Source organism: Diabrotica undecimpunctata, chromosome 3, assembly GCF_040954645.1.
Source record: "Diabrotica undecimpunctata isolate CICGRU chromosome 3, icDiaUnde3, whole genome shotgun sequence".
NCBI lineage: Eukaryota > Metazoa > Arthropoda > Insecta > Coleoptera > Chrysomelidae > Diabrotica > Diabrotica undecimpunctata.
In genome coordinates, this window is record NC_092805.1 from 151,637,572 (window position 1) to 151,650,864 (window position 13,293).

General features: G+C 33.6%; 1 protein-coding gene across 2 annotated transcripts in view; it reads left to right on the top strand.

Annotated features, from left to right (window-relative positions):
• The window catches only part of LOC140437575 (myelin regulatory factor-like protein), a 66,856-nt gene that overhangs the window by 28,046 nt on the left and 25,517 nt on the right, over window positions 1-13,293 (top strand). For both annotated transcript variants that reach the window (XM_072527178.1, XM_072527179.1), the window contains exons 3-5: window positions 2,343-2,713; window positions 7,706-7,966; window positions 11,819-11,990. In XM_072527178.1, the coding sequence (XP_072383279.1) occupies window positions 2,343-2,713; window positions 7,706-7,966; window positions 11,819-11,990 (804 nt within the window). The remainder of the gene's footprint in view (window positions 1-2,342; window positions 2,714-7,705; window positions 7,967-11,818; window positions 11,991-13,293) is intronic.

The following is a 13,293-nucleotide window of genomic DNA, read 5'->3' on the forward strand; positions in this document are numbered from 1 at the left end:
TGCTTTGATAAAGGTGGAGAGGTTGTCTCCAGAAGAGAATTCGGGCAGAGTTGAGCAAAGGCTAGCAATATCGCTATTGGTCATCGGCATTTTGGAACGTAATTTAGATGCAGGCTTAGATTTAGAGGTTTGTAGATTTCTTTTTATTTTTAAATTTAAATTGTCGAATAGTAAACTTAAATTTTCGATACTATTTTGGGAAATATCATTCAATGTACTCATAAAATATATGCAAAAATATAAATGCAAGTATATATAAAAATTCGTTGAAGTAAAATGTTATAAATAATATAAATTCAATAAACAATAAATAATAAATTCAATGTAAATGTTTAAGAATTCAATTAAAAAAATAATAAATGCTCATAAACAATGGTAAAGAAAGGAAAAACTTACGCAAGGATGATCGTGTTTGATTTCCAATACATTTTTCTCTTTTACCAGGTTCTTCAGGATTTCATTAAACTAATGTAGACCAGGAAACGACTATGTTTCTGTATGAAATATCCTGTTCGCAGCGCCAGAAATGTTTCTTCAACGTCGATATTCCCAAAAAAAAAATCTTTATTTCGAAAATAAGTTACAATTTTTGAGAAATTCTACAAACTACTACATTTAATGATTTAAACTTGACTATTGAAACATAATAATTACAATAATAATAAAAATATTGATTTCTTCCTATTTATAACGTCGGATATCGGAATCTGCTGATTCTTAATAGTAAGGGAGCTTATGGCTACATTTCTATATATATATACAAGAAATACTGGATATTATATATATATATATATATATATATATATATATATATATATATATATATATATATATATATATATATGAGTTAAGTGGTGATGTGACAATGTGTCTTAATGACGGTAGTTGCTATTTATATTTCTGACCTAGGCAACACTAAGTACTGCCAACTGACATCTTGCACTGGAAAGTTAGACATTTTTAAGCATATGCGCACTCAGAATGTTTTGACGTATGTATCAGCATTATTTGTGTTGTTTACAGTGTCTTGAAAAATTTGTCTCGGCCAAAAAGTGGAATTGAACCGTGAACATTTTCGTGTGATAATTTATCACAACTTTCGACGTAGATTATCGAGACAAGAGTGCATCGATGAACTTAAATCGTTATACGAGGATTAAGCACCATCCTACCAACCTTAGCACTGTAAAAAATTGGTACAATGAATTCAGTCGTGATTCGCGTTCTCTCCAGGACGAATTCCGTAAAGATCGCATAAAATTGGCTGTTATACCAGAAACCATCGATGCTGTGCGTGAACTGTTAAAGCAAGATCGTCATGTGAGACACTGTGATATCGTTGCATCCTTGGTCATTAGTATGAAAAGCATCAATAAGGTATTGCATGTTCATTTGGTTGTAAAAAAGATTTGTTCATGTTGGATCCCACATAATCTCACAAAAGGTCAAAAAGAGGCTCGTGTCAATTGGTGCAAGGCAATTTTGAAGAAATGGAATCGCGGTATATAACATGTACACAGATATCGAAACATGGATATATGCATATGAGCCCGAAACAAAACAGCAATCGACAGTATGGGTGTTCCAAGATGAACCAAATACAACAAAAGTTGTTCGTGGAAGAAGCACATGGAAACAAATGGTCGCTTGTTTCTTTGGTATAAATAATCGTGTAGCTATATAGTGCCGTTACAAAAACGTAAGAACAGACGAATCATTCTTGACCACGACAATGCAAGCTCACACACGTACCATCTATACAGACTATATCAGCACACCCAACAGAGTTTTTGACCGGCCAAAACATCGAATTAATGGATTATCCGCCGTAAAATCCTGATTTGGCACCCAACGACTTCTTTTTATTCCCGCACATCAAAAATAAATTGCGTGGTCAACAATTTTCGACGACCGAAGAAGCGGTTGAAGCGTTCAAAACCCTTGTTTTGGAGTTACCTTAATCTGAGTGGAAAAAGTGTTTTAAGAATTTGTTCAAACGCATTTAAAAGTGGATTTAGTTTCATGGAGAATATTTTGAAAATCAATAAAGCCATTTCCACCATTAATACTTGTTTTTTCATTGTTAGGCCAGAAATATAAATCGCAATCTCTGTTATATTGTACAATTTAATTAAAAAATTCTATATTCTATTATTATATAAGTTCTAGCGATGATAAAAGAAAATTATCGTGTATTATTGTATTATATTTACGTATGTTTCCTACTACTTATTCTTTTATTTTTTCTCATATCATGATATAATTAATACCTAGACATTAGACCTATTAAAGGTATATTTTAATTTTTGATTGTGATGTTTTGATTAAATTTTGTTTTCCAGTCACTCGCTTCCTGAGAGTCCTCCCGACAGCAGCTCAGAACACCCATATAGTCCTCAAGATGGCTGTGAAGCACCGATCACATCACAAGAGTCGATGTATACGAACCTGACACAAGGCCTCTACAAACCTACAATACTCAGTCCCATTCTGACAGACAATATTATTTTGGGATCACACATAGTCGTTACGGACCAAAGTAGTGAGCAGCTATTAGAAAATGGCGGAATACTGCAGGACAACGGACTCATCGTCAGTGGAGATATTAGAAATGGAACGACGATTCTTAGTAACAGAACAATACAGGAAAATTTACAGAGTGATCAAACTATTCTACAGGGTAGGATTATTCTTTCGGAATCCACTGTTACAGGTAATATTACATTAGACTATACTTTTGATCACTTAGATTTAGTAAAATATTTGCAAGTTCTGATATTTTTAAAATTTTATCAAACAGTACCGCACAGTCGCGTTGTAGTTCTGTATTTTGAGAAATTAGCAATTTATCGAATTTTTATCGAAAGATCAATTTGGACCCATCAATATGATTTCAGGACAAGGAAGAACGCATTGTCCCCTTCTGCAATTTTAACAACCTACTCTTTTCATTTACACTAATTCTATTATCAATTGATATGCACGTAACGTTATGTTAATTATGGTCGGGTATATATTTACGAATCAGACTTGATACATTCCTAAAAATATGTACAATGACTGATATTTAAGTTTTGACTTATGGGATGACTGATGTAGAAATGTTAAATATTTCTCGGGCAGCTTGGTATTTGATAGGTATACGTTAGTTCAAAGAAAATTCCCTGTATTCGAAGTAATTGTTAGTGTCATAAATGGCATCACTGAAATTATTGATTCTAAAGCAGTTAGTTCCGAGTTTTAGTTCATTCTATAGGAGCACCATATGCTTTAGAACCCTATGGGTCTTTATGAGTCCCCTAACTAAAATATCTTGAGCTGGCCATACCCTGGGTACATTCCCAAAGCTTGGAGAAGAGCGAGGGTGACGTTTATTCCTAAACCAGGAAAAACAGATTATATCAGATCAAAATCATACAGGCCAATAAATCTGACTCCATTTATGTTGAAAACCATGGAAAAAATCTTGAATGAATACATCAAAAAGGCAATCTTAATAAGAACCCACTTCACTAGTGGCAATGGGCGTATCGCGCAGAGAAATCAAGTGAAGTCGCCCTGCACAATCTGGTGTCGGAACTGAAAAGGAATTTACACCAGAAATAAGTCGCCCTTTCCGCATTTTTAGACATCGAAAATGCATTTGATAATACCTCTATCGATCAATACATAGTGTATTGATGAGAAAGAAAAACAACACAATATGCAAGTGATGCTTCAAAACAGAATAATATCCACGGGGCAACTAAGGGATGCCCTCAAGGGGGTATATTGTCACCAACATTATGGAATATAGTGGTTGATGACCTGATTCATGGGCTTAATAGACAAGGAATCTGAGTTCAGGGTCTTGCAGACGATATTGTAATAGTGATTAGGGGAAAATCTCCCGGTTGTGTTGCGGATCAGATACGATATGACCTTCACTACATAGAGAATTGGTGTCGTAAAGAGTACCTCTCTGTGAAACTTTCTCTAACTAAACTAGTAGCCTTTGCTAATAAGAGGAAGTTTACTGGACTGGACTGGACTTCTTGAACTGCAGACGAATTGTAGTTTAACCTGGGGGCTGAAACCAAAGATAATGTGTTGGTTATACAGATCAGTAATTCGACCGACAGTTACATGTTGATGACAACCTGAGTTGATGACTCTCTGTCTGAAAAAATGTGTGGCAAAATAAATTTTGTTCTCCTCGCCAGCTGAGCATTCGAGTGGGGTCCGGCCACCAAGCCCATGTATGCCGCACATGACCTCAGTGCTCGGAATTCACGAATAGATCTACATGTGATCTGCCTGAGGGGCCTAGTCCGATATTCAGCGATTTCGCGATGACTTAGAAAGAATTTTTGTTTTTGAAGTTATACTTCTATACGCGCGCTCCACGTTGGAAATTTGTATGGGAGTGAATCTGTGAAACCATTACATATGTAAGATAATGAGTAAGAGAGAGACAGAAGATATATTTTCTCTCTCTTCCTCTCTCAATATAAAAATGTTCCTTTTGTATATATAATTTAATATTATACATATTATATAAAGATATATATACATATAATATTATACATATAATAAAATATTTATTAATATTATTATTTATGTGATATGTTTTGTATTATTTATTAAATGTTCATAATTATATTTGTATTTTCAAAATAATAATCTCAATAAATCACTGTATGATCCAGAACTGTCAATTTTGAAATACATTTGTGTTATGTCCTCGGTAGTGTAGTAGTCAGTATCCCCGCCCGTCACGCGGGAGACCGGGGTTCGATTCCCAGTCGGGGAGGACTTTTTTATTAATGTTATTGTCAACATTATTGTCATTTTTAAATACTTATGGATATTGCATTTTAATTTGTATTGTATTATTATATATGGAATTATGTTGCACTGTATTGTAGTGTATTTTTTTATGTATATTATTGTCATTTTTAACTACTTATGAATATTGCAGTTTAATTTGTATTGTATTATTATATTAATAACAAAATAAACAATGAATTTTACTGCAGAGTATGTGTAAAAAAATTTTGCATTCAACTCCTTTCATACATATATGAAAATAAAAATATACATTTTCATCAAAATATTGATTCAATCCTTCATTGTTAGTAAGTTGTTATTAATTCTGTTTCTCTTTCTGCTATGTCTTACCTATAAAATTACATATGTAATGATTGTGCAGATTGACTCCCAAATAAATTTGTAACGGCGAATGCGTATATAGAAGTGTAACTTCCACCGGCAGTCCCACTGGGGACTTATGTTCGTCCTTACGTCCTTATGTTCTCGTTGTAATTCGTCAGCTTTCTTAGCATTCTGCTAGGATGATTTCTTAATCCATTGAATATCTCGTATGCTCGTTCATCCATTGTACGTAGGATTCTTTTCTGCCCGGAGTCTCTGTATACGTATCTCAGTGATACCTATCGGTAGATTTTTTCCTGTTTGTTTTACAGGTGTGTCCCCAAGCAGCAGAGGCATACGTTAGGACAGGCAAGATTATGCTGTTCGCAGCTCTGATTTTGGTTTTAAATCTTAACTTGCTTCTTCTGCCTATGAGTGTTGAGAGCGGACTTTTTAGCGCTTTAGCCTTATATACCGATTAGTTGACGTGCTCGGTGAATGTAACCTTTTTGTCGAGTATCACCCGGAGGTACTTTGTTTAATTTATCCATTCTACGGGGGTGTTTCCTATCGTGGTTTCTCGGTTTGGTACACTTCTTCGATGACTAAACATTACGGCCTGTGTTTTATCGGGAATTTAATGCGATCTTCCATTTAATACACCATCTCTAGAATTTATTCAGTGCTCTTTGCAGATGATTAGCTGCATGATTCGGATCTCTCCAGCTGACAGCTATTGCCGTGTCGTCAGCATAAAGATTTAACAGGGATCCTGGCTGTGTTGGCGTGTCGGCCTTGTATATGGTGTACAGGTACAGCGATAGCACCGCTCCCTGAGGCACGCCTGCCTCCAGGGCCCCGACTTCTTGAACTCTGAACCTGCTGTTGGCTAGGTATGACGCAAGAAGACATGTCATCGCCTCGCTGTATCCAAGATCACTTATTTTATAGAGGAGTTCTTGGTGCCAGACTCTGTCAAATGCTTTGCTGAGATCCAGGAATGCTGACCCAGTGTACATTTTTTCGTTGTATCCGTTCGTTATGAATTCCGTTAGTCTTAATACCTGTAATTCACAGGAGTGTTCGCTTCTGAATCCGAATTGAGCTTCCGGAATAGTGCTTACGGCCTGTGTTTCTTCTTTGAGAAACTTTTCAGTATTACTCTTTCCGTTATTTTGCTTATTGAAGATAATAAGCTGATGGGTCTGTAGTTTTGAGGAGAGATGCCGTTTTTCCCTGGCTTTGCAATCATGATAACATGAGCTTCATAATATAGATAACATGAATGCAAATCTAAAAAATGAGTTTGACTGGAACAAATAAAACATGATATTAACTAATCATATTTATTACACTTTAAAAATTAAATTAAATTTTAGTATCAATAAAAAACTATAAAGTTTGAAAATAATACTCAGGACATTGTTGTATATATTGTTGGCTTCATTATTTTGATAACTTGTTGAATGTAGTTAGTGTGGTTGTTAGCTCCAGATGCTGGCTTGAGTGTAGGCTGAGTGTGTAGTTTGATTGTAATTCCAGGTTATACTACTGCAGTTTACTCCCTATGATCGACCATGTGCTTTAGGGAAATCCTTCCCGAATAAGGGACAAGAAAAATATTAATTAGGCCAAAAAGCCCAGAAGAGTTTTAATAATATAAATTAATTTTGGGATTGAAACATCAACTTAAGTAGACAAAATATATTATAAAAAAATTCCACTTCTATTTCTAGTGCTTAGACTTTTATATATGTCTATGGGATACGGGATATTGAATAAAAACAAGTGGAAATTAAAATTGAAGAATAAAGATTAGACAGAATATTTAGTAGATAGAAGAGTGGAGCGCCAACTATTTTTAGAATCAAAATAGTAGGTAAAATAGAATCAAATTAAAAGAAATTGGAATAAAATAATTATTTGAAGAAAAATAACATTCATGTAACGTTTATGTTACAAGGCAGGAATTTATTGGTCAACTGAGAATTGTAGGGATTCTTTGAGGTCAACCAGAAGAGATTCTTAAACTACCAATGAGGAAACACGACTTATTGGAGTTTAATGGAAAAAAACAGGGTTTGATAAAACTATCTTATTACCAAGTGCCAGGGATTAACGCCTGAATTACGAAGAATATGCCTTAGAACAAAAATAGTTAAAATATACTAGATACCGGAGATTTGACTTTGGACGTTTATTACATTACTGAAAAATCTCTCCTATATATGTTAAAAAACTAACCAAAATGGCTTAAACGTGTCTTATATCATTTTATTTTATTTAAAATTATGTTTTAAAGAAATCAGATAATTGTATGTAAGTTACGTTATGAAATATTTATTTACATTTATCCAAAAAAACGAACACTTAGCCTAAGGCTTGCAATAATTACGGTGTTTTTTGTTTGCTCATTGTTTTACTGACATAATCTGGCTCGGTTATTATTATTCTTATTTTTTCAATAGTTAAAATGGTGATCTGATCCTCGATACACCGATACGTATGTTTTTTAATAATTGATCTTAACAATTTATTTTGTCCATCTTTATTATTACCTCGACATTTTTAGATGCTAACCGCCCCATCTTACTGTCATCACCCGAATCAGCGCCAAACTTCGACAGGAGCATTTATAAGAACGACGACTTCGATAAAAACATGGTACATTTAGGATACAACCACAATATAGAGAATTTGCCTAGGAATAATATAGATAATAATATATGCGAACAAAATTTGGATAACATACAAAACGTCTACACGAACTTACAGTCTGCACCTAAAAAGAGGAAGTTGTCCCAAGATTCACCCTTAGTAAAAAGCGAGCCAGGTAAGATCTTTTTTATCTTATAAATTTCAAGTTAGTTTTATTTACTAGTATTTTAATTTCGAGAGATTTGGTAAATCGATTTCTTACTGATATTTTTAGTCGTTATCGCCGTTCGTTTTAAATGGTCCTAACAATTATTGGACCAAATTTTTCTTACCTTCTGACATCCCTCTGAACCTAACAGACAGCGGAAACAGAAAAGTCAGCGAATTTTCTCACGGACTGCAGCTGAGCCTAAGAATCCGGAACCATATAATTTCTCACACTAAATCTGAACTGAAGTCGTCTCTGATTTCCACTGACGGAGCCTCCTAGAAAACCTCATCTTAAGACTATTACAAACCTACCTTTTGAAATTGTTTTCTGTGGTCCTAACAAACTGAGCTTTTTTTATTAACTATTTAGATAATTTTTGACTTTCTATCTTCTTTTTCAAGTTCCGCTCCTATCGGAGATTGGAAATCATTCTGGTAATTATAATTTTGTTGGTTACGCGCCTGAATAGTTCAATTGAACTGCATCCAAACCATTCACGGAGATTGCGTAGCCACGAGATTTTACGTCTCCCTACGCTTCTTCTGCCTTTGATTTTACCCTGCATTATATTCCTTAGTAGTTCGTATTTTTCACCTTTCATAATGTGCCAAAGTATTCCAATTTCCGGATTTTTATGGAATTTAAAACTTCGCATTGTTTTCCTAGTTGTTCGAGAACTTGTTCGTTTGTTTTGCGATCCATCCATGTGTTTTCAAAAAACGTCGGTAACACCACATTTCGAATGCTTCTAGGTTTTTCTAGGACTTTCTATAGAACTACATAGTTAAATTCGTCTTGGTTCTTTTTCCCAACTTATTTATCTATTAAATGCCTTATCTTGTTTATTACACAACATTCCGTGGTTAAAGTATTTTCCACCTAAGAAGACCGCTTTGCAATTAAATGCTGGTAACTTTATTACTAGCAGACCAGATAAACGGCGATATATTTTACACTACCTTTATGAGTAACATTTTACTGCTCTGTTGCTTCAATCAGCACTGCTCAACAAGTTATCGTTTATTGGTTTTAATATTTTATTGCAATAGTACGAGTACGGAATATTTATTTAAATAGTGAATTTATTACATGTTAATTTTTTTAAATCTCTTCTGACGTATCGTATAATCTAGGTTTACCCAATAATCAAAGTTGTGCTTTTACAAGAACATATTATTTAAAAATAAGGAGTACCATGTGTCATAATAATTGTAATCTCGTTTATATACACTTCAAAAATTTGTTTAGTAATGTATTTCTTAAATTCACACAATCATTGAAAAATGATTCATGCTATTTAAAAATATCTTTCTGTTAACGACACTGTTATCGACAAAGTAGATCAAATTCAAACTTGTCATCATATTACACTTCTGTTTATCGTTAAAAATTAATTGATGGTCGTGGGGGTTATATTGGTGTTATTTAATAATTTAGCAAAATACATAATCAACCAAAATCTTATTTAAAACATGCGAACGGTTTTTGCAATCACAATCAATGCCGTGTTTATGCTTGTTTAGCATTGGCTGTTAAATAATTTGTGTTCGATTGTTTCGTCTGTTGTACAACCCGCGTCCTTTTTAGGGTGTAGTAGTTGTATATAAGTACCTATTTTTTTATAGTAGTGTAGTGAAGCGGTACTTTAAAGTAAAATGAGTAATTTGGAAGAAAATAAAATACAGTCGAAACGTAGAGTGTTATCTCCAGAAGAACGGCGTTTAGTTCTGAAAGTCGAAAGTTATTTCAATTTAAAAAAAAATAATATTGGTCCATTGACATCTGTTATGATAGTTCAGAAACGCCCATACGATGATTGCGGTATCTCAGAGAGAACATTCCGAAGAATTAATAACATGAGTGACGATGAAATAAATAAAATAAACAAGAGAAATAGTCGACATCCAAAAACTTAAGATTTCGACAGTCAATGAAACTTGCAATTAAAAATATTATATATAATATGTATAAAGCCAAAGACCATGTAAGAATTAGTGCTGTGTTACAAAAAATAAAAGACAAGGAACTGTGTGATATTAGTTTAACAAATTTGTGGAGAGTGCTGAAACATTTAGGTTTTCGATATAAAAAGACAAATAATAGACGTAATCATTGTGTGAACTCTCTAATGTTGTTTCAAAACGGTGGCATTTTTTAAGAAGTCCGAGGCAAGTTGTATTTTTAGATGAAACTGTGATTTTCGCTAAAGGAAATATGTCCAAATCACCCTGACAAGATGGCACCACTAAATGTTATTCTTCTAGTCGTTCCGGTAATGGTAAACGCTACACTATACTGCATGCTGAAAATGATGAGGGTTTTATTCCTGACTCTAGTTTATTTTTTTCGTCCACAAAGAATACAGATGATAACCATGGAAATATGGATGCAAATATTTTTGAATAATGGTTTGAAGAAAATTTGTTAAAAAAATTGGAGCGACCATCCATAATAGTGTTAGATAATGCATCCTACCACTCAAGAGTAGAAGAGAGATGTCCTTCAAGCAGCTGGACAAAAGAAAAAATAAAGTTGTGGTTGACAGAAAAGAAAAATTTATCACAGTGACATATTTTTAAAAGTCGATTTACTTCAAAGGTGTGGAGAGCACAAAATTCAAAAGAAATTTGTTACTGACCAAATGGTTCTTAAATATGGCCATGAAGTTCTACGACTTCCGCCCTACCATTGCCACTATAATGCAATTGAGTTAGTTTGGGGCATAGCCAAAAATTTTTATGATAAACATGCATCCAAAACAACAGATGACGCTAGCGTTCTTAGTTTATGGAAAGAATCGCTAGAACAAATAAAGGCAGAACAATGGCAAAATTGTATTAGACATACGGAAGACATAATCGTTCATTCTTTTCAAACCGAGCGAGTTATAGATGAGGTCCGGCCTCTAATTATTCGGATAGACAATTCAGATAGTGATAGTGAAATATCAGACAGTGAATAGGACAAATCGTTTGCTAAAAAGAAGTAACAAAAAAGTGTGTCACGAATTGAATTCAGACTTTGTGGTGTGTTTTAGTTAAATGTTAAAGTACCGCATAATTACCTAATTACCTAATTACTGCATTACCTAATTACTGCATACTCTCAATAGCTTTGGTATTAATTACTGGACTACACGTTTTTAAACCTTTTGTTTTGCTGAAAACTCGGAAGTGATTTAGTGTCAATTTGTTTCATGGTTATATTTAATACAGCGTCTGCAGAAAGTAAGGTCTTGGATGTATTTTATTCAAATTTGGACATACCAGCAACTTGGCAAGTATTTTCCAATTTTACTGCATGCAAAACCATTCGTATAATTTTCACTCTACGCCTTCATAGAGACTTATAGAGACCTTGATGAACATTTGATGTCAACAAATAATTTCGAGTATTCGAAATATTCCGTCCCACTTCTTTTAATACGCCCTGCATATACATATTATATTCATTTTATTTGCCTTTGATACAGTAAAATTCAATATTATTACTGAACATAAAATACAAGAAATTAAATATTTTTGCTTTTCAAGCGATCGGAATTAAATATTAACGCCCCACTGTTTGAGGCCCACTGATCATGTCTTAATTGCATATCGGTCGTCATAGGGTAAAAGTACTTTATATGTTGTATTCCGTTTGGTTTCGATCATAGTGCACTATAAACGGTCCTAATCTCGTTTCAATGAGTATAATTTTAAAGTTTACTAATAAATAATACAAACTTTATTACTACATAGTTTTACGATCAAATTCAATTGATATTACGCAGTTTTATGACATTAAAATCATTTATATTTTCACATATAATTTTAGACCATTGTACAACCAGCCAACTCAGTCCTTCCGAGCAGCTCAACACGTCAATGGATGAGGATTATGCGTCTTCAGAAGCCTGTTTATCAGAATCTCAGTATCAGTGTATAAGATTTAGTGCCTTTCAGCAAAATAATTGGCATATGCTTTGTGATCAGAATCTCACAGAATTGTAAGTACAACTCGATTTTATATTGTTTCAGTTAGTGATTACCGATGATACCATAGAGATGGTATACAATTTATATTTACTATAGTTTTCTACAGACTACTCTCAGATTATTCTGAAAAAATATTCCATCCTTTCTAACAATATTATATTTTACATTATACTTATACAGAGTGTCACAAAAAGATTGGTCATAAATTATACCACGATTTTTAGCGATGAAAATAAGTCCATTTGGCCTAACTTACCTACCTATATGCAAAAGTGAACCCAGAAAAAATTACGTCGTGTTAAAAATACAAAATAAAACCGAATATTTTAATATTGCTCTAAAACGGTTTAAATTTTTTTTATTATAATTTATACTATGTGTTAGCATACCATGGCTAATAAAACCAAAGAAGCGAAAAATATTTTTCTCGATTTTTCTAGATTTTAGGGGTATCTCTAAACCTTACTTCCTCAACAACTTTGTTGTAGTATAAAGCCGCGTTGACGTGGGTAGTGAACCACGAACGTGAGCCACATTTTCGTAAGCCACGCTCTGTGTAAACAAATACATTCGTGAAATGAGGAGTTTAATTTTCTTCGCGACTCGAAATAATTACGATCGTGAGAAGATCAAACTTGTTTGGTTTTTGGAAGATGTGAGCAGTGCAAGCCCCAGTGTGAGCACACTTATGTCTTATATTGAGTTTTCTTTCCTAACTTTACGTTGACTACTGAACTTTTCCATCGTTTGCTGACAAGAATATAATCTATTTTATTTTTATATCTTTCCCCCAAGTCCAAGTTGATAGTCTTCGCGGATGATGCTTAAACATGGTGTTCATGATACTAAGTTCAGTGTCGATGACAAAGTGTAATAGCCTTTCTCCTCTTTCATTTTGTTCAGCTATTCCAAACCCACCAACTGTTCCTTTCAGCAGATCTTCTGTTGTTGTTTTGCCTATTTTTGCGTTCTAGTCACCCAATATTATGGCTGGTTCTTTTTTGGGTATATTAGCGATGTTACTGTTTATTAACTGGTACATCTCTTCCACTTCTTCATCTGTTCCATCGCATGTTGGTATATACACTTGTAGTACATGGATCTTTGTTGGCTTTGTTTATTGTCATATTTCATAAATTGTTTTCATATTCGTATAATACTCAAACCTAATTGACTATAAATCACTGTAAATATTAATAAAAAACAGATCAAACAGGTGAATAAAGGTAAACTGACACTGGCGGAAAACATCTATATGTATTACATACATATTATTTTCATTTGATGCTCATTTAGAATAAGTTGTAATAAACC